Source organism: Ictalurus punctatus, chromosome 24 (genome assembly GCF_001660625.3).
Source record: "Ictalurus punctatus breed USDA103 chromosome 24, Coco_2.0, whole genome shotgun sequence".
Taxonomy (NCBI): Eukaryota; Metazoa; Chordata; class Actinopteri; order Siluriformes; family Ictaluridae; genus Ictalurus; species Ictalurus punctatus.
In genome coordinates this window covers 4,860,343-4,880,510 of record NC_030439.2, presented here as the reverse complement: position 1 = coordinate 4,880,510, position 20,168 = coordinate 4,860,343, and the positions used below count along the sequence as shown (strand labels likewise).

Here is a 20,168-nt window from a genome sequence, read left to right as displayed (position 1 = left end):
GGGGTTTCCTCCCTGAGTCCAAAAACATGCATGGTGAGTCCAAGGTGTCCGTAGTGTGTGAGTGAATGTGTATGTGATTGTGCCCTGTGATGGACTGGCACCCTTTCCAGAGTGTACCCTGCCTTGTATCTGATGCTCCCTGGGATAGGCTCCAGGTTTCCCTGTGACCCTCAAAAGGTTAAGCGTTATAGAAGATGGATGGAATAATAATAATTCCTTACATTTTATAGCGCATAACATTGTATTGTGGGATCTCCTCAACCACCACTAGTGCATAGCATCCACTTGGATGATGCGAGGGCAGCCATAGTGCACCAGAACGGCCACCACACACCAGCTACTGGTGGAGAGGCGAGGAGAGTGATGTACACAATTCATGAATGAAGATTATTGGGGGCCATGATAGATAAGGGCCAATGAGGGAATTTCGGCAGGAGACCGGGGTTATATCCCTACTCTTTATAAGTGAATACTATTCCAAATCAAAATACCCAGCCAAGAGTGGTCCTGAGATCAGAAACTAACACTGACGTAGAAACAGGACAAGTTGCACAAGCTGAGAATTTTAAAAATATGAGCTATAGCGTGGATCTAACAGTTTGTGACACTGCAGGTAGAAATGCTGAATCCCAGCTCTAGGGCTGCATGCCACATGGGTTTCCTCTGGGTTGACCAGTTTCCTCCAACATCCCAAAAAATATGCCAGTAGGTGAATTAGCTATGATAAATTGCTCCTCAGTGCGAATGAGCTTGTGAATGTGTGTGTGTGTGTGTGTGTGTGTGTGTGTGTGTGTGTTTGTGCATGTTGCCCTGCAATGGACTAGAATTTCCACTCCAGATCCATCACAATTCTGTTAAAGATGAAATGATTACCGAAGATGAATGAATCAATAGCATCTCCAACTATAAACCTATGAAGTAGACCAACAAGGTAGATGTCCTGTACGCAATGTTTAATTAAGTCTATCATCGTTGCTCCTGATACACACTTACCAGCACACTAACATGAGAATAGGCGACCATTTGAATAATATCAGGTCAGTGGTGGTCCCATTCTCCCAGTCCAAAGACGTGTAACGTAGGCTTCCACTGATGGAGAAAGTATACTTGGTGGACGTTCAGTAATCACTGATAAATACCTACAAAAGTGCACCTATATGGTACTCAATAAAATGTCCAATGGGTGTAGACACATGGTAGGTCTACATAAAAAAGTAAGCATTGCGTGTATTGTTACCACATTAACATCCTGATGAAGACCTTCCATTTCATCTAAAGGCTGAATGATGTCTATGTTAGAAGAGACCCACCAACTGGCCAGCGTGTCCTTTGAGACAGCATAAGCTAAAGATCCAGACAAAGTCTGAGCCAGAGACAGCATGACTGTGAGACAGGTGCATACTGTAGGACTGATGTTCTTCAGATAATGTTACACTTAGAGCACAGAGTCACCAGTGTGCCAACTGCCTCTGTGTGTGTGTACAGCATGTGTGTAAAATATCTTGTGTAGCATATACATAATATATAGCCCCCGTCATTACATTGCTGAACACATTCATTGTGAGGGTTTTTTTTTTATAAGAAAAGAATGCTTATCCTATTATTTTTGTGACCTCAATCTTAACTGGCCTATAACCACCACTGATTTATTGGCAGTCGATGGCAAATTTCTAGATCTGAAACATCACCTGGACACCACTGGATGTCTTTGTGGTCGGGGTCTGAACTGAACAGAAATCCAAGCTTTACCTACATAACATTTGACTGAAAGTATGCACACCCTAATTGCATATCTCCATATAGTTGAACTGTATCTTTGTCACAAGGGTGTCACTAGGCTAGCACATAAACAGTCACAATTATATGTGACGTCAATCTCACTGCGAGTTGCACAAACAGAAAGAGCAGCTCATTTTATAGTCCTGTCGGTAATTCAAACCAGGTAATGCGATACGGCCGGCGTTGAATTATTAATACCGCCTCTCATTTAGCCCGCAAACTTCCATATCGCTCGGTTGATGTGGGTTTTGTCGAGTGCAACCCGAGAGGAGGTCGCTTTGCTGAGGCCCACCACGCTTCACCTGCTTTCTGACGCCCAGTGCTTTGCAATACAGAACTGAGGCTTTATAGATTAAAAAAAAAAAAGCAAAGACATGACAGCCGTGACTTGAGCCTAACAGAGAACAGTTTCAGTGTGTGTGCTAATTTATTAATGCAACCATTAAGCCAATGTAATAGAGACAGATCCGGATTTCAAGAAGATTACAATGGGATGCTATCCTATTGCATTCCCTTGTACTCATGTGCCTTTAATTTAGATGCATTTTGTTAGCTTGGAATTCATACACATACACCAAGTGAATTCTCTTACACACACTTTTAAATCAGAGATCTAGACTAGTCAGTCAAGAAAAAGAAAAATTTTAAATCCACACATCATACAGTATATGTTAGAAAGAAATTTGTATGCATGTTCAATTTTATATTACAAAGTATGAATTACTGTAGATAACCTTTGACTGACCGCAAGTCACATGTCAGACCTTAGCAGATATAATCTCCAACAGATGTGGTTACAGTTGGGACTTTCACTGCAGTGTAAAAGACAGATTATTAGCAGCTGCAACTAACCCTTGCTCGTGTCCGAAGACAATTTTCCAGACACACACACACACACACAAACAAGCACACTCACAAGTATATGCTCTACACACAGGCAAATGGAACAGGTAACATTTTAATGAGATTCATTCCCCCTGTGCTAATTAGAGTGAGGTACAGGTACACACAATACTCATATGAGACAGCTCTCAATTTCACACACACTGTATCTGCTTGGCAGCATGGCAAATCTCATCTACAGTTGAACACACAGTACCACCTTGTGGATCAAATAGCCCTGTACAACCCTATTCCAGTGTATAGGCTCATAATGTATTATTGCTTTGTTCAGTTTTCTTGAACAGAAGCTACAGAGAACACCAAAGCCGATATATTTGCCTAATAATATTTTATTCATATTAGGGTCTTTGTGCATATTTGAATATCATTAAATAAGGCAAATAAAAATCTGATATATATATATATATATATATATATATATATATATATATATATATATATATATATTTTTTACAGTTGATTTTATCACATCTTTAAACAAGAGCGTTTTATATAATATATAGATTAGTTGTTTTGTAGAACAGAAAGCCAGTAAAAATTTCCATTCTTGGCAACTACTTTGACCTTTATATACTTTCGATTTAACCACTATCATTCATACCTATTCATGTATTTGGCTCCGTTTTGTACATCACTTTGATACAGCATTAAAAGTATAGGAAGTAAATAATATACTAATACACAAGTGTATGTCTAAAGGAATACCATCTTCAACATCTGCAGTATATTACAGTGAACAATAATTTAAACAAACTTCCCTGGACTCAAAAAAAGAACAAAATGCCGGTGTGTACTTGAAACTTGCTTACAATAGAAGTCTGAAGGCAAATTGGAATTAGTTCAGTTATAAAAAAATATATTACAATTTTTGAAAGAATTATTCAGCGGGGTAGTTGGTAAATTGTTGCCGTATGGCAACAATGTGCAATGGTGGAAAGTATCATATAGTCCAAAATATACATTTTGTTTTGAGATTACAATTCCAATTACTGCATTTTCCAGACTATAAATTGCTCAGGTTTTTTTTTTTTTTTTGTCCACCTAGTAAGCATGTGAAAGTTACACAGTATTCTTCTAGAAAGGAATTTCAGTTGTAAAAAAGTATGTGAATGGATTTACTCCCTCAAAATACATACAAAAAAACAGATCCAAACATGTTTTGGATGAAGCTTTGAGGGAGTAAATCCATTCACATGTTTTGGATGACGTTTTAATTCTTTCTCTTGAATTCTTAATTCTTATGAAACATAAAATTTAGAAAATAAGGTGCAGTTTTTCTTACTTTGAATTTGAAAATAATGTAAATATACTATCAGAGATGTCTAGTGTTTATTATTATTATTTTATTTATGTAGGCCTGTTTCAATTCATGAATGCACATGCACCACCGTTCCATTATCGCATGTTGTTGCCATATGGCAACACGTACGTTTTACCATTTAACAGAATACTCAAAATATATAAATGTGTTGAAATGCCAAAACAATGAATGTTAACTTAGCTCAGGTAGTGTTTAAATATTTGGCATGGCATTTTTTCGTTATGTCAAGGCTAAAAGACCCCTTTTTCCAGTGACATCGAAAAACTGAAGTTTTGCATTTGTAAGTTAAAAAAATTTCAATCATTACACTCTTAACAGTAAAGGTCTTTGGATGAGACAGACAATTTCTCTCATTATTGGTTGACTTCCAGAATTCAGCCTCAGTGACAACATTTCCCAGATGGCCACACATAAGTGTTTTATATCAATTTTGTGACTGCTCCAACAACTGCCCTTAGACATCCTCATAAGTGAGCTCCGAATAAAAAATGAATAAACAGGGAATCATGTATCATCTCTGGTAATCTCACATACGCTACATGTGGTGAGAAAGAGAGAGAAAAATGCTGGAGTATTCCTTTAAATTGATCTTCACTAGAGTGGCAAATTAATGGCAACTGACAAAACTGATATGTATGTCTGATTGTTCAATGTGTTGAGGTGACCCTTGCCCAGTGTTAACAAACACTAACTAGAGTATTATAAAGTGCAAGTGCAAACCTGTATGCTTGCTAAAATCCCAATTTATACGTATACTTACTTTATGTGCCTCTATCATTCTAAATAAAATCTGGATAGGAATAAGCTGTGCTGAACCAGCATTATAGTAGTGGTCCAGACAGAGGGTAGAGCAGCCCCAGGTTAAAAGACTTCATTCTGTTGAAAGGTTGAGTCATTCGCCCGCACCGGAGAGTAGCTCGGCTGCTTCTGCTCCACTGCTGCCCATGTCAGGATCTTTGGCTGTGGCTGGGATGTGGGAAGACAGAGGAGAATCAACCTCTGGGACGCCGTCCTCCCCAGCAAGAGGTGCTCCACGAGGCCTTGCAGATTTAACCCTCAGTTTGTTTCACAGCTCTTCCTCCCGTAGCTGCACATATGCAGTACATATATTCATTAAAGTGCTATATATTTAATACATTGACGGATTATTCCATTAGCAGACAGTACATTATACCACAGCACTGTTGGGATTCTCAAATCTGATTGATCAGGTTAAAATTCACCATGGCTTGGACAGTAGTTCCGGCTGCAAGGCGAATCACAGATTTATATTAATGCGGTTGTTCTAATTGTGTTAGTATTTCTATAGTAACAATACACAGTAACTTGACTGGAGTACACTCCACATAAAGGGATTAAAAAAAAAATAAAGTGTGCTTTGATATGGTGATGTTTATTTAGCATTTTTGGAAGGAGTCTCCAGTATCAGTGCTTTGCAACAGTTCATTTAAGTTCAAGTCAATTTTATTTGTATAGCGCTTTTAACAATGGACATTGTCTCAAAGCAGCTTTACAGAAATAGTTTTATATAAACATAGGATACAGATTTTAAGTGTGTGAATTTATCCCTATTGAGCAAGCTGGTGGCAACGGTCTAAGTTTTCCAACGTGGGAAAGTCTTTGCGGTTTCTTGGTAACCTGACAAGCTGCATTTTTTGTTTGAGAGAGAGAGAGAGAAAAAAAGAGACTGGTGAAGGAAAGCTGCTATAAGGTAAATTATAATGTATAGCTGCTAAAAGTAAGTGATAACAGGAACTAACCATTTATCATTCCGCAACATTAAACGTAACCATAAACTTATCAAATGTATGATGTCATGCTTTAATAAATAAAAATGGTTAGTACTGACGTATTGCTGTGGTATAAGTGGAATAAAATTCTTGCTGTAGGACATGCTGTTATTGGATGCTTCGCATTGGGCTGTATTACACCACCGTGCCGTTCATTTTGGTTTATTCTTTACAGAAACATATTTTTGCAGGCTTAATTTCATCCTATATTGTTTATAGAAGTACTTTGCAGGCTTCAATCGATTGTATATCGATTACAGAAATATTGAGCGATGCAAAAATGATCTATGCATTTGTGACATGCAAAATTACTTGAATGTTCTGCTTAGGGGAGTCACCAAGAAGACAAAATAATACCTGCGCTGGCACAATCTTTTACACAAGCGCTATACAACATTTTTAAAAAAGCCTCTGAAAACATATATTTTAATATAGCATTTCCTTAAAGGTACTTCCTGATTACATCTGATCTTTTATCTTCTGTTTATTTGATTTATTTTTAAAACTCTTTTTTTTTTCCCCACTTGGATTTCATTTTATTTTATATGTGTATATATTTATAATTTCATCTTTACACTCATTTTTCGTATTTGAAAAAAAAAAAAAAAAAAGTGTTATGGATTTTGTTTCTGTTACCTTTCTCCTTTCCTCTACTTGTCTCATCTTCTCATCGATGTCTTCCTTTCTAGTGAGCTCTTGTTCTTTACGGATCTTCAGCGACTCTAGGCGAGGTGGTGGCCTCTTCGTCGGCCTCTCTGCGTCAGCCAGCTGCATGACACCAGACACATTACGTATGTAGATTATGTAGTTGAAGAGATCCGACTACAATCTTCAACAAACAGTATCTTGATGCTGTGTTTGCACTATCACACACTGACCGTGATGTTGTATGCTTCTCCGCTGCCTGCCACTCTGCTTTGTGCCGGGATGATGCCCTGACTGCTCAACTGCTCCAGAATCACACTAGACTCCGGTCTCTGGCTCTCCTGAGTCAGCCTTGGACTCTGAGCTATGGTGCCACAAAGTTATTGAGTTGGTACTGAGAAAAAGGGCAAGCGTTCTCTTATCTCTTATATGACTTATATAAGTCAGCTCATTAAACCGGGTGTTCTGGGGACGCTGAATTTTTCCCTATTCCCAATACTCAGGTATGTTTGAACCAGGGAACCCTTGAAACTTCGACCTATTTCAGAGATGAAAACTTTCCTCCGTGAAATCCGGAGGCTGCCAATGGAGCTAAAATATATTTATTTTCTATAACTCAATGATTTAAGAGCAAACAATTATTTTTTTTTACTAATGACCACATTTGTCCTCATACCTTGCAGTGGTGGGAGAATCCTAGGAAGTGTCCGGGATCGAATATTGGTCTCTCCTGCATCCAGACCAACTCCACTGTCTGTTGTGTTTTTAGAGACGGCTGAGTCACCACGAGGACTCCCGCACACTGGATCAATCTATGGTTTTACATACAAAGCGTCTCATGAACTTTATTTGTGACTGACTAATTCATACACTCACTTCAGGAGTAACTGGTACCGTGTAATCCTGCAAAGGTGGGGAAATGTTTGTGCCTCCTAAAATACAGTTCAACCATCCCATAAAATATGATTCTTGTGTTTAGAATAAAACTTTCAACATGTGCTTTTTATTAACCCCGTTAAAGGAATATTCCAGCATTTTCTCAACAACCTATGCCTAATCCACCACATCTGCATCATATGTGAATTTAAACATGTTTCTCTGTATTGTGAAAAGAATGGAAAAATGATGCGGCTGTTGATGTGTTGTATAGATCTACTATAATTGTTCTATAATCTACTATAATTGTTCTATAGATCTACTATAATTGTTACTATCTATTGTTCTCTGCTAGATATATCGCTTTGCTTGTACTTTTCTCATTTGTTAGTCGCTGTGGATAAAAGCGTCTGCTAAGTGAATAAATGTAATAAATGTAATAATACAGGTTTGGGTAAACAGGGTTTCTGTTCTTTTCTCAGTACAGGGTAATGTGCTGAATTTTTAATTTTTTGTCAGGGTAATAATCCAGTACAATAATCCAGAACAGCCTTCTTTGCTCATATTTATCAAGGATACCAATATATATATATATATATATATATATATATATATATATATATATATATAGATAGATAGATATAGATATAGATATATACACACATATATATATATATATATATATATATATATATATATATATATATATATATATATATACATATATATACATCCATCTTCTATACCACTTATCCTTTTCAGGGTCACGGGGAACCTGGAGCCTATCCCAGGGAGCATCGGGCACAAGGTGGGCGGAACACCTTGGAAAGGGTGCCAATCACATACACACTCACACACCCATTCATACACTACGGACACCTTGGACATGCCAACATTATATATATATATATATATATATATATATATATATATATATATATATATATATATATATATAGTGATAGGTGTTGGATAACTTTTAACATTTTTTTGCTTCAATAAAAAATTAAATAAAATAAAAACTATTGTGTGTTTACTCAAGTCGCCTTTGTTTGATGTTTTACGTTTGAAGATCTAAAACTATTTAGTATGAGACATAAATCAGAATGTATATATAGGCTATGTGTGTGTGTGTGTGTGTGTGTGTGTGTAATGTTCTAAGTTCTAAGATTTATTCATCTTCTGTAGGCACTTTATCCTGGTTCAGGGTAACGCTGGATCTGGAACGTATCATGACAAGAGCAGTCAAGAAGGAATACACCCCGGATATGACTGATTAATAAAGACATATTAATCATCCAGACCAACTTTGTTCTAAGCAGCGTAAGGTTTTACTTGACTAATTAAGGCTAGCAATCAGCCTGCACTTCTCTTCGAGGAAAGTATCTTACTAACAATAACAGTCACATGTGTGATTAAATGAATGTTCAGCTCAGCCCAGTATTACTCAGGCTGTTAAACCTGGGAGAACATCAGAGCATCACACAGTGGATCTGGGCCCTAGTCATGGCAGACTGTTCACATGTTAATAACTCACTTCAGAGCAGAACTTCACACTCAGCTAACTTTATATCCAGATATCAGTATCTCCTTACTGGACATTGTAATGTTAGTAAAGAGAGAACGGAGATGAAAAACGGTTGTTACCTCAGCTGTGGTGTCGAGGCTGCCCGGTTCTGCGGGTTCAACCACCTTTATTCCGGAGCTCCCGCAGCCCATGTTCAGTCTTCAGCACAACCTCACCTGTTTCACCTGTTACCACCAACAAGTGGTAGATATCATCAGATATGATGAGGAAATGTCGCATTCCTGTACACGAGCTCATGTCGTGCCACTCATGTCGCCATGGACTCTAACGGTTGCTAGGGCTCGTTGCTACAATAAATCTGACCCTGTGTTTCAGACGTCATTAGTGGATTTTCTGGAGCCAGACCGTCGCCTACGAACTCACACACAAACACACGCACAGTGCAGTGTGCACCAAGGGACTAGCCCCTAATTGTGTCCCATATGATTGTGCAAAAGGGGAGAGCGGGGTCAGTTGTAACTTTATCCATTTCTCCAATCAGCACTAAGCTACAATACTCAAAGTCACTCTAGACATGCTCAGGGCTACACTGAAGAAATGACAACATCAAAGGCCTCTTTTGCATCAATAAAGGTCACTGTTCATGACTTCACTATCAGAAAGACACTGGGAAAAAATGGCATCCATGGAAGAGTGGTGAGGTGAAAACCACTGCTAACCCAGAAGAACATTAAGGCCCGTCTGGATTTTGCCAAACCGCACCTTGATGATCTTCAAACCTTTTGGGAGAATGTTCTGTGGATTGACGAGCTGAAAGTGGTACTGTTTGGAAGACAGCGGTCCCGTTACATCTGGCGTAAACCAAACACAGAATTCCACAAAAAGATCATTATAGCTACGGTCAAGCATGGTGGAGGAGGTGTGATGGTGTGGGGATGCTTTGCTGCTTCAGGGCCTGGACAACTTGTAGTAATTGAGGGAAACATGAATTCTTCTCTCTACCAGAAAATCCTAAAGGATTCCGGTCTTCAGTCCATAAATTGAAACTCAAGTGCAACTGGATTATGCAGAAGTCAATGATCCAAAGCATAGGAGTAAATCCTAGTATCTCCAACATTCCTACATTTTCTTCACAAAAAGAGTACATACTTTTAGTGCATAGTATAAGTAGGTGAATTGTTACACAGCAATAGATAATATATCACAAGTCCAGACAGAAGTCCAGAAAGGCCACGAGTAGTTTCATTGTCTCGAATATAGAATTTGCTGTTCATAACGCATATTGTGAGATTTCAATTTAATTATCGTTATGGCCCTGTTCACACCTGGCATTAAGATTCATCCTGGGTGATTGGATCACAAGTTTTCAGCGCTAAGTACAGGTGTAAATGGGGTTCAAATTCATCTCAAGGATGCATTGTGATCCGACCACTCAAACCACATTCGGAGGTGGTCCGGGATGCATATGGTCACATCACATTTGTTGTGTGAACGTGTATGTGTCTCGATGCGTCCCGGACAGCAACGAAGGAACACCTAATCAACTGCGTCATTGCTCTTGCCAGAAAACGTCTAATCATTAAGAGACTGTTTGGAAATCACGCTGAACGGTAGAACTCTCTGCTGCAAGTCTAACGGATAAAGACAAAAGCAGCTGCTTTTGCATCGTTTCGTTTGTTCTTATCTCTCATTCATTTATAGGTTTCGTTAGCAGATCCATGCGATTAAAACGGTTGAAACAGTCTGTGCAGCTACATGTGATGGGATTTGAGGGACATTTCTGAGTGAAAATAAATGCAGCAGAAGACTGACTTAATAAATGTGCGTGACAGCCTTTCTCCAGAGGAAACAATGTCGGAAATCTGATCACAAGTGGTCACTGGAGACGCATTCATAATGCCAGGTGTGAACAGCTATGCGTCTCAGCTGTCCACTGATCCGATCACCCAGGAAGCATGTTAATGCCTGTTGTGAACGAGGCCTAAGAGCTCTAGCTCTTCTTACACACCAGGATGCAGCAGCAGATGTAGTAGCATACAGAGGTTTGCTAGTGGGAACCTCGCCTCGATGCATGATCGCTTAATAGTCCAAAATGTTAAGCTAATCAGAAGGAATCGTTACGACACGTGTCAAATAGAAGGGTGAACTTGGAAGACAACCCGTAGTACACGACTGCTCAACACTTTTGCACTGTCCAGAATTCACAGCATGTCCATAGCATAGACATCCGATGGTTAGTTACCATAAACCCGCGGCTGGCTTGAAATGCAGGTTAAAATCGATGCCTGTGTGCCGTGACTGATGTAAGTCACCCTCGTATCTGAAAACGATTCACCAGTGCATTGTGTGCTGTGCTGGCTGGGCCGTAATATGAATATTAAATGAAATATACAAAATAAAGAAAACAAACCCCACAATCCTATCCGGGACTACAGAGATGCTGACCTCAGTGCTCTCAAAACTACTTATGGCCGTGCGCATACTCAGTAAAGAACAGAAACTTAATCACAGCGCTTTATCGACAAAAGTCAGATTTTGAGGTATGATATAAATTTTCCTCACCTGGAATGATATGTTCAATTTTAATGCAAATGAAACCAAAATAGGCTAGTTGTTATCGGTGATAGACAATGCATGGCTGATAGTTGACAACGATAAAGCTTGGTCGTCAGTGTGTCAGTTGTAACAGTGTACAAAAAGCTAGTAAACATAGCCACAAGTGGAAATCTGCAAAGTCCTCACAAACAATACCCCTTTGGCTAGTTCTTGCCAAGATACATAGAACAATAAATAGATCACCATACTTGTCAAGTGTTGTGATGAAAGATCAATGCTAGTTGTGTGAAATGCCTGCTGAAATCTGATTGGCTGAAGGCGGCCATGTTTTCGAAGTAATTAAGAGATAACGATCCAGTTAGAGATTAGCAGAATGATGCAGCGCACCAAATTTCAGCTCAAACTGTCTTTTTGTTCCTGAGAAACAGCTATAGGAATCTAACTTCACTCTCGACTCTCGTTCAATGATCGTGACATTTGCAGACATCCTCAGAACCTTGTACTGAACATGTCTTTCAGGTTTAGTTCAAATCCATGTAACCAATCATGAAGTACAGCTGTATGAGTAAACCAACTCTGCCTCCTTAGAACTGATTGCTGTATGGTGGCCATATTCTTTATAAATGGCGACATGTTTTTTGATCATTACCGAGAGTCACACTCTACTGCTGAGTAGTTTGACACAACAATTGAAGATAGGCCAAAAATTCTAGGACTAGTTTGTTAGAAATTGAAGTGGGCAAAGCTAAAGGCTCCAAATGTCTTGTGTTCCCCCACCCCCCTTTTGAGAAAGAGAATCAACCTTTAAAACAAATTCACCGTACAGCTTATTTTCCAATAGGCATGCTTGTTTTTGTGTACACAAACATGAAACCAGCAAGAAGGCTTGCTGTGAAGTCGGTGTGACCTGACCATCACACTTATATGTGTTTTTTTGAAAATATCATTCCAGTTTTAGTCCATCTTGGCTGTTATAATAACCTCTACTCCTCTGGGAAGGTAGAGCTCCACTAGAGCTTGGAGCGTGGCTGTGGGGATTTGTGTTCATTCAGCCGCAAGAGCATTAGTGAGATCAGGTGAGGAGGCCTGGGGCGCAGTCAGCCTTAAAGGTGTTCAATGGGGTCAGGTCACTCCAACATTCTGAAACCACGTCTTCATGGACATTGCTTTGTTTACAGGGGCATTATCATGCTGGAGCAGGTTTGGGCTTCTTAGTTCCAATGAAGGGAAATTTCAATGCAACAGCAGGCAAAGACATTCTAGACAATTGTGTGGCAACAGTTTGGGGAAGAACCACATATGGGTGTGATGGTCAGGGGTCCACATACTTTTGACCACATAGTGTAAGTTCATATATAAGTACACTAAATATAGTATTAAACAAGTACTTATTTTTATTGTTGTTATTATTGTTATTATTATTGTCCTTGCTATTATTCTTATTATTGTTGTTTTTATTATTATTTTGAAGTAAACACTTGAATACACTATGTAAGGCACTATAGGTCTAACACACAACAGGTAGTCCAAGGTAACGCCTCCACTCACTACGGTGCTCATTTAGTTCTTCAGAACATCAGCCCAAGCTGAGCTCCGCCAATGAGAATGCGCGTTACAATCGCGGAAGTGATATCAGCCAATAGCAATCGCCGAACTACACACGTTCCGCCCCACCCACATTAACTTCTGAACGGGAAGTCACCTTGTGTAGTAGGGCGACGGTTTCAGTTCTCGGCAGCTTTTTGTCCTTACCATGGCATCTTCACCGGACTCTCGGACTCTTAGCAAAGATGACGTCCATTACAAGTTTCATTTCCGGATGATAAACGAGCAACAAGTGGAGGACATCACGATAGAGTTCTTCTACAAGCCACACACGATCACGTTACTGACGTTCACCATAATCAGTATTATGTACTTTGCGTTCACCAGGTAGGCTTTCTGTCTGACCCCCTGCTTTCACACCCACCCCAGGGCTGTGGGGGATTAGTTTGGGGTTAGTGGCTGATCTCAACTCAAGTCAGATTTATTTAGCATTTACACAGTATGTCAAGACAAGGAACCCTGCTGAAAAACAAACAATAGAAACCCTCATAGAATTTGTAATGGTTTTAATGGGAATTGTATTGGTTTGAATGGTTATAATGGGAATTGTATTGGTTTGAATGGAAGCTGTAATGGTCCCTGTGGGTCTCTACTGGTAATTTGTTGTCTTCTCTCGGTGGCATGTTATGTCTAGTGGATACCATTAAGGACCGGTAATGGTTTTAATGGTTAGGTGATGGTTTGTAATGGTATTTGTAGCCACGCAAATATGTGATGGTTTCTATTGTGTGTGTTTTTTTTTTTTTCCCCAGCAGGGAAAGCTTAAGGCGAGGCTCAGGTGAATGAACGCATGTATACAACAACTTTAACAACTTATCTGAAACAAGTATGATTAAAATAGAATAGAAGAGGTGCAATGAGAATAAAAGATGCAATGTAAGTAAGTAACAAATATGAGTAGTGTAAAAATGACCAAATATGGACAAATGTTTGAGGACACCTGACCATCACACTCGTATGTGCTTTTTTAAAATAATAATAATAATAATAATAATAATAATAACCTCTACTCCTCCTGGGAAAGCTTTCTATCAGATTTTGGGGCGTGGCTGTGGGGATTTGTGATCATTCAGCCACAAGAGCCTTAATGAGGTCAGGTGAGGAGGCCTGGGGTACAGTCGGTGTTCCAAGTCATCCCAAAGGTGTTCGGTGTGATTGAGGTCAGGGATCTGTACAGGACACTCGAGTTCTTCCAGTCCAACTTTGACAAACCATGTAGACTCTACCATAGTACTCTTTCAATCCTTATCAGTGACCAGAAAAAGGATTTTCATTTAAAATGGACTTCCTACACTTTGAAACGTGTGAGGTGATACGTTTATGGCAGTGTGGTCACTGTTTCCATCATCACCACATGCTTATGCTCCTCTTAATCCCAGTGTTGGCTAATTACTCAAAAGTGATTAACCTCTGATTCAAATTCTAGCGGTAACCTCTAGCCTGTACAATTATGTCCAGACTCTCATGTTTTGTTTTCACTAAAGCAATTTAGCAAAGCAATTTAGTTAATCAGTTTCTTCCTATTAAGTGCCAGCAATACTTGATTACACTTCTGGATGTTTTGGACATCTGTGTGTAATTTAATGAGGCTGTTTGATTATTTGAACATTACTCCAGCTTATAAGATCTAAGTTTATATGACGGACTGCAAGTTTACTTGAAGAGACAGACGTCACAGACCCAGTCTGGTAAATCTCAGCAGCAGTTTAAACTCTCAGGAGGACTGGCTATGCGAAGTTTACAGTGTTCTTATTGGCTAGTTCAAATTAGGGTTACAAGATAAGGTGGACCAAACTAGAGCAGTTTAAATACGTTATTTGTATTTACAACAACATTTTTAAAAACAACAAAATTCTTTTTTTTTTTTTTTTTTTTGTTTTGTTTGGTTTTATTTGACGGCAGTTTAATCTCATAGTAAGGTCACCTGTAATCAACCTCACCTTTATGTGTTCTGAGTAACATTTCTCAAAGTCAGAAGAACACGCAAACAGGACAGACGTTGAAAGGAGGACTGGGCGATATGATATGATAGACATATACAAGATGTTTTCTAACTTCCATCCATCCATCCATCCATCTTCTATACCGCTTATCGTTTTCAGGGTCACAGGGAACCTGGAGTCTATCCCAGGGAGCATGGGGCACAGGGCGGGGTACACACTGGACAGGGTGCCAATCCATAACAGGGCACAATCACATACACACTCACACACACATTCATACACTACGGACACCTTGGACACACCAATCAGCCTACTATGCATGTCTTTGGACTGGGGGAGGAAACCAGAGCACCCGGAGGAAACTCCCGCAGCACGGGGAGAACACGCAAACTCCACACACACGACGCCCCCGACGCTGGAGGTGTGAGGCGAACGTGCTAACCACTGAACCCCCTTTTCTAACTTTAAAAAAAAAAAAAAAAAATAGAAGTTATAAACCTTTTTAAAATGTAAACGTAATTAATTTTTGTAGACATGACAGTTTTGCATAGTGTTTTTAAAAACACCTGTGTATTGTGATGCATACTGTGTATCACAGAAATGTCTTCAAGTGTACTGTGACTTCTTGGGTCTCACTGCTGAGGACCGATTATAACCTTGTTCGACATGTTAAAATAGCCTTATAATATAATATCATATCATATTATTGTGGAATTGTGAGTTTAGGGCTCAATGTGACATTTCAAAACATTTAGATGTGAAAGACTTTTTTTCTGGTTTGGTAAAACTGGACACCGGGTAGCTGTGCAGCTGTTCTGGATCGACTTTTCTCTCAAAATAATAAATATACAATGCTGCAGATCCTCACAGTAACTTTTTTTTTTTTTTTTTTTTTTTTTTTTTACAGAAATGATTCCGATCCTGACAATAACCTGCGAGTGGGCCTTGCTCTAGTTGTCTCCTTTTTCCTTGTTATCAGTGTCCTGGCTTTCCCCAACGGTACTGGCATGAGTTATTTTCACTTTCCGTCTCCAGTACAGTATTCATACAATCTTTATGAACTATGACTTGATTTTATTTAGTTTTTAATCTGTTGTGTAACAATCACAGTCACTGAATCTGTGAGGTTGAGTTACGGGCATATTATAATAAGTCACTGGAATGGTTTCGGTTAATCGGTAACTCTGTTCTAAGCCCTTTGTCTGTGTGAAGGTCTATGCTCCGTCTGAATGGCTGGAATCTTGTTTCAGGTCCGTTTACCAGGCCGCATCCAGCAATATGGCGCATGGTTTTCGGTGAGTGGACCCGCTGTCTCTCGGATGTCTCACTTACCAGGAGCATTATTTGTCCAGGATTCTTGAGCCATCAAATGTCGGCACCTTTTTGCAGGTCTCAGTGTTCTCTACTTCCTTTTTTTGGTGTTCCTCATCTTCCTGAACTGGGACCAGGTGAAGCTCTTGATGTACTGGCTGGACCCCAACCTGCGTTATGCGACACGTGAGGCAGATGTTATGGTGAGTGATTAGGCGGTGATGTCATCAGTAATAGTTGTTTGGCGGTGCAATATTAACCTGTTGAGGAAGTGAGAAGCCGGGAAGCCATAGCCAGTCATGTGACGGGAATGATTTCATTTATTTATGTATTTATAGCAGTTGTGCTGTTGTAATCTCTGTAGTGTTAACGTGATGACTGTTGTAAGTGATGCAAGATGAGCCTGAGACGATGTTGCAAACATTCTCACACCCACAGCCTTAAAGATATAAACGTAAACAGCGTCTTGCATATCTAAATGTGTTAAAGTCAACCCTTATAGCCGTTTCTGTAAGTGATCTAAAGTGCAAGTGTGTCTCTAGCAGCTACAGCGATCACATTACAAACAAAGGAAACAACGTGTGTGTGTGTGTGTGTGTGTGTGTGTGTGTGTGTGTGTGTGTGTGTGTGTGTGTGTGTGTTAATAATGTGTCGGTCCACCGTGTGCACACCACAACAGCTTCAGTGTGTCTTGGCATATACGTTATATATGTCTCTGGAACTGTACTAGAGCACCGAACACAATTCTTCCGAAAGATATTCCCTCAAATGGGGTTTTGATGTTGACGGTGGAGAATTTCATTTAACGCTTCCGTCAGTCAGTACGTTTACATGGACGATATTCCGATATTAACCTGGTTAAGACGATAGTCTGATTAAGAAACTTAAGAAACCTAAGAAATCCAGCGATTTCTGATCACTTTAATCTGATTAAAGTCATACTCGAAGTAAACACAAATGGAATTAAGACGTGTGGAGTACTCCTGTTTTAGTCGCATTATCGACGTGCGTTACATTTACATTTTACATTTACATTGATTCACTTAGCAGACGCTTTTATCCGAAGCGACTTACAAATGAGAAAGATACAAGCAAAGCGATATCAAGCAGAGAACAATACAATAAGTGCTACCATACGAGATCCATTCATTGAATTCCAGAAGAAGCAAAGTGCAGAGTAGAGGTGTAAGTGCATTTTTAAAATTTATTTATTTATGTATGTATTTTTTATTATGAGTTTGTTAGGTGTTGACAGAAGAGGTGGGTCTTTCGTTGTTTTTTGAAGATGGTGAGAGATTCTGCGGTCCGGATTGAGATTGGAAGTGCATTCCACCACTGAGGAACAGTTAGTGTGAAGGTTTTGGAAAGGGACCAAGCGCCACGCTGAGTTGGAACTACTAAACGTCGGTCGCTAATCGATCGCAGATTGCGAGAGGGAACGTAAGTCTTCAGGAGAGAGTTGAGGTAGGAGGGAGCTGTTCCTGACAAGGTCTTGTAGGTGAGCATCAAGGCCTTGAACTTGATGCGGACGGCTACAGGAAGCCAGTGGAGGGAGATGAAGAGGGGTGTGACGTGGGTTCTCTTGGGCTGGTTGAAGACGAGGCGCGCTGCAGCATTCTGAATCATCTGAAGGGGTTGATGGAGCTGGCTTGGAGGCCTGAAAGCAGTGAGTTGCAGTAGTCCAGTTTAGAGATAACAAGAGCCTGGACTAGAATCTGTGTAGCCTGTTTGGTGAGGTAGGGTCGGATATTCTTGATGTTGTACAGGATGAACCTACAGGACCTTGCAGTTGCTGAGATATGGTCTGCAAAGGTCAAGCCATTATCAAGAATCACCCCAAGGTTCCTGGCCGTCCTGGTTGGCATGAGTGTGGTTGAGCCGAGCTGTACAGTGAGGTTGTGGTTGATTGAGGGACAGGCTGGGATGACGAGAAGCTCAGATTTTGCCAGGTTAAGTTTAAGATGGTGTTCCTTCATCCAGACCGAGATGTCCGACAGGCAAGCAGAGATGCGTGCAGAGACGGATGGATCGTCAGGCTGGAAGGACAAATGGAGCTGGGTGTCATCAGCATAGCAATGATATGAGAAGCCATGAGATGTGAAATGTTACAGACATGTACACACCGTAATCACACTCTTAACGTCGCGTGGGAGTTTTCACCACATTCTGCGACAGGACACGTACACACACGGCAGCGCTCGACCGTTTGACGGCAAACAAGAGAGCTCGGCTGCGTCCCAAACCGCGTACTTACCTACTATATAGTAGGAGAAATACATGTATCGGCGACTATATAGTAGGCAAGTACGTGGTTTGGGACGCAGCCCACAGCTTCAAGCAGTCGTCTGTCTGCACGTACAGCATGACAAATTATTCAAATGTTATTTTTCAAAAGTGAAAATGTTCCATTATGCTAAAAAAAAAACCAAAGAACTATGTACTGAAATGCACTCGAAATATGCAGAGTTCTCTACAGCATGTCAGACTTGTAGGAGTCAAGCGTTCAGGGCTGTGTTGTTTTTCGGTCTAGGCAACACATGCACATCGCCTACTTGTTGAGAACATGGTGAAGGATGACTCATCTGGTCAGATCACTTTTTCCACATCTCTGTAGGTCAGAGCTTATGGTTTTTACACTACAGAACTCTCAAATGTGCATTCGTGTGTGTTTCATTCAACGTGAAGAATTTTTCAGTTTCCAATCCTATTTACTGTGTTTTTTTCTGTTGTTATTTTTAAACGTATATCTAAATGCAGATATGACTTGAGTCAGTTTTCCTGTTTTCAGTCGAACAGTGTTTGTGACTGAATTCCCAATAACGAAGCCTCCTTCAAAGTCATGTAGATCTTCTTCTATTGCCGTCTTCGTCCAAACCCGAGCTCAACTGGGCGTGCTCAGCATTTTCAGCATTTTTTTTCCTTATCTCCAGTTATCTATGTCCCTCATGCTGGCCCTTCTTTTTATTGTGCAGGAGTATGCAGTGAATTGTCACATGATCACATGGGAGCGCATCTTGAGTCACTTTGACATTTTTGCCTTTGGCCACTTCTGGGGCTGGGCCATGAAAGCTCTGCTCATCCGCAGCTACGGACTCTGCTGGACCATCAGCATCACGTGGGAACTCACAGAGGTGTGGCATAAAAGCTTACAAGTACTATCTATGCAATAAGAATTTTACTTTAAAGAATGTATAAAAAAAAAAAAAAAAAAAAAAAGTTGGGACGCTGTGTAAACTGTAAATAAAATCAGAATGGAATGATTTGCAAATCTCACAGACCCGTACGTTATTCCCCATAGAACATAGGAAACAGGGCAAATGTTTAAACCGAGTAAACGTACCGTTTTAAGGAAAAAAAAAAAGAAGCTCATTTTGAATTTGGAGGCCGCAACACGTCTCGAAACAGTTGGGACGGGGGCAACAAAAGGCCGGAAAAGTAAGTGTTACTGAAAAGAAACCGCTGGAGGTGAATTGGCAACAGTTCAGTAACATGACTGGGTTATATAATATGTTCTGTTGTGAATAGCATATGGGTTTGAGATTTGCAAATCATTGCATTCTGTTTCTTCTTTACATTTTAGACAGCGTCCCAACTTTTTTGGAATCGGGGTTTTATTAGAGCAGGGGGTTCTTAAAAGTTTTGTATCGATTTCGGGAGGCCTTTAACTCTAAAATCAATTCCAGACATCAGGTTTATTACATGAATGTTATTTAAATGTGTTTCCACTTCCGGAATACAGTAGGTTCAAAATGACATTATTTTATAAGCCGACTTGTTTTTTTGAGTTATTGAGGTTTAGATTCAACACATTACTCAACTCAATAATAATTAAAGTCAAGTTGATCATGATGGGTTGTGGTTTCTACATCTGTTGCTAAATAAAAAAAAAAAATCATGGACCCTCTGGCTAT

General features: G+C 39.9%; 2 protein-coding genes across 7 annotated transcripts in view; one reads left to right on the top strand and one right to left on the bottom strand.

Annotated features, from left to right (window-relative positions):
• Window positions 1–3,699: 3,699 nt before the first annotated feature.
• On the bottom strand, window positions 3,700–16,437 carry stmnd1 (stathmin domain containing 1). 3 transcript variants are annotated; one of them, XM_017454706.3, is made up of 5 exons: window positions 8,962–9,314; window positions 7,115–7,250; window positions 6,672–6,802; window positions 6,430–6,561; window positions 3,700–5,090 (listed from the first exon to the last, which is right to left on the bottom strand). In XM_017454706.3, the coding sequence occupies exons 1-5, from the start codon at window positions 9,031–9,033 to the stop codon at window positions 5,070–5,072; spliced, it is 492 nt and encodes a 163-aa protein (XP_017310195.1). In that variant the 5' UTR covers window positions 9,034–9,314; the 3' UTR covers window positions 3,700–5,069. The 3 variants fall into 3 exon arrangements, with proteins under 3 accessions (XP_017310195.1, XP_053531366.1, XP_017310194.1); XM_053675391.1 differs by lacking the exons at window positions 3,700–5,090; window positions 8,962–9,314 and adding exons at window positions 5,404–5,649; window positions 16,279–16,437; XM_017454705.3 differs by lacking the exon at window positions 3,700–5,090 and adding an exon at window positions 5,404–5,649 and having other exon boundaries at window positions 8,962–9,322.
• The window catches only part of ptdss1b (phosphatidylserine synthase 1b), a 16,427-nt gene continuing 9,317 nt past the window's right edge, over window positions 13,059–20,168 (top strand). The window contains exons 1-5 of one of the 4 annotated variants that reach the window (XM_017455136.3): window positions 13,059–13,330; window positions 15,854–15,945; window positions 16,197–16,241; window positions 16,336–16,460; window positions 19,230–19,388. In XM_017455136.3, coding sequence (XP_017310625.1) covers window positions 13,152–13,330; window positions 15,854–15,945; window positions 16,197–16,241; window positions 16,336–16,460; window positions 19,230–19,388 — 600 coding nt within the window. In that variant the 5' untranslated portion in view covers window positions 13,059–13,151. Of the gene's footprint in view, window positions 13,331–15,853; window positions 15,946–16,196; window positions 16,242–16,335; window positions 16,461–19,229; window positions 19,389–20,168 lie in introns of those variants that run through there. The other 3 variants (XM_053675388.1, XM_053675390.1, XM_053675389.1) reach the window with 3 other exon arrangements.

What these genes read in the sequence shown, in the direction of transcription:
- stmnd1 (XM_017454705.3), bottom strand. Translation starts at nt 9,033, where the DNA reads ATGGGCTGCGGGAGCTCCGGAATAAAGGTGGTTGAACCCGCAGAACCG. An exon ending in GAGAAGCATACAACATCACG is followed by an intron (nt 6,562 to 6,671) that starts GTCAGTGTGTGA and finishes GGTGTCATGCAG; the next exon opens with CTGGCTGACGCAGAGAGGCC. An exon ending in AAGTAGAGGAAAGGAGAAAG is followed by an intron (nt 5,650 to 6,429) that starts GTAACAGAAACA and finishes CAAAAAATGCAG; the next exon opens with CTTGTCAGGTTACCAAGAAA.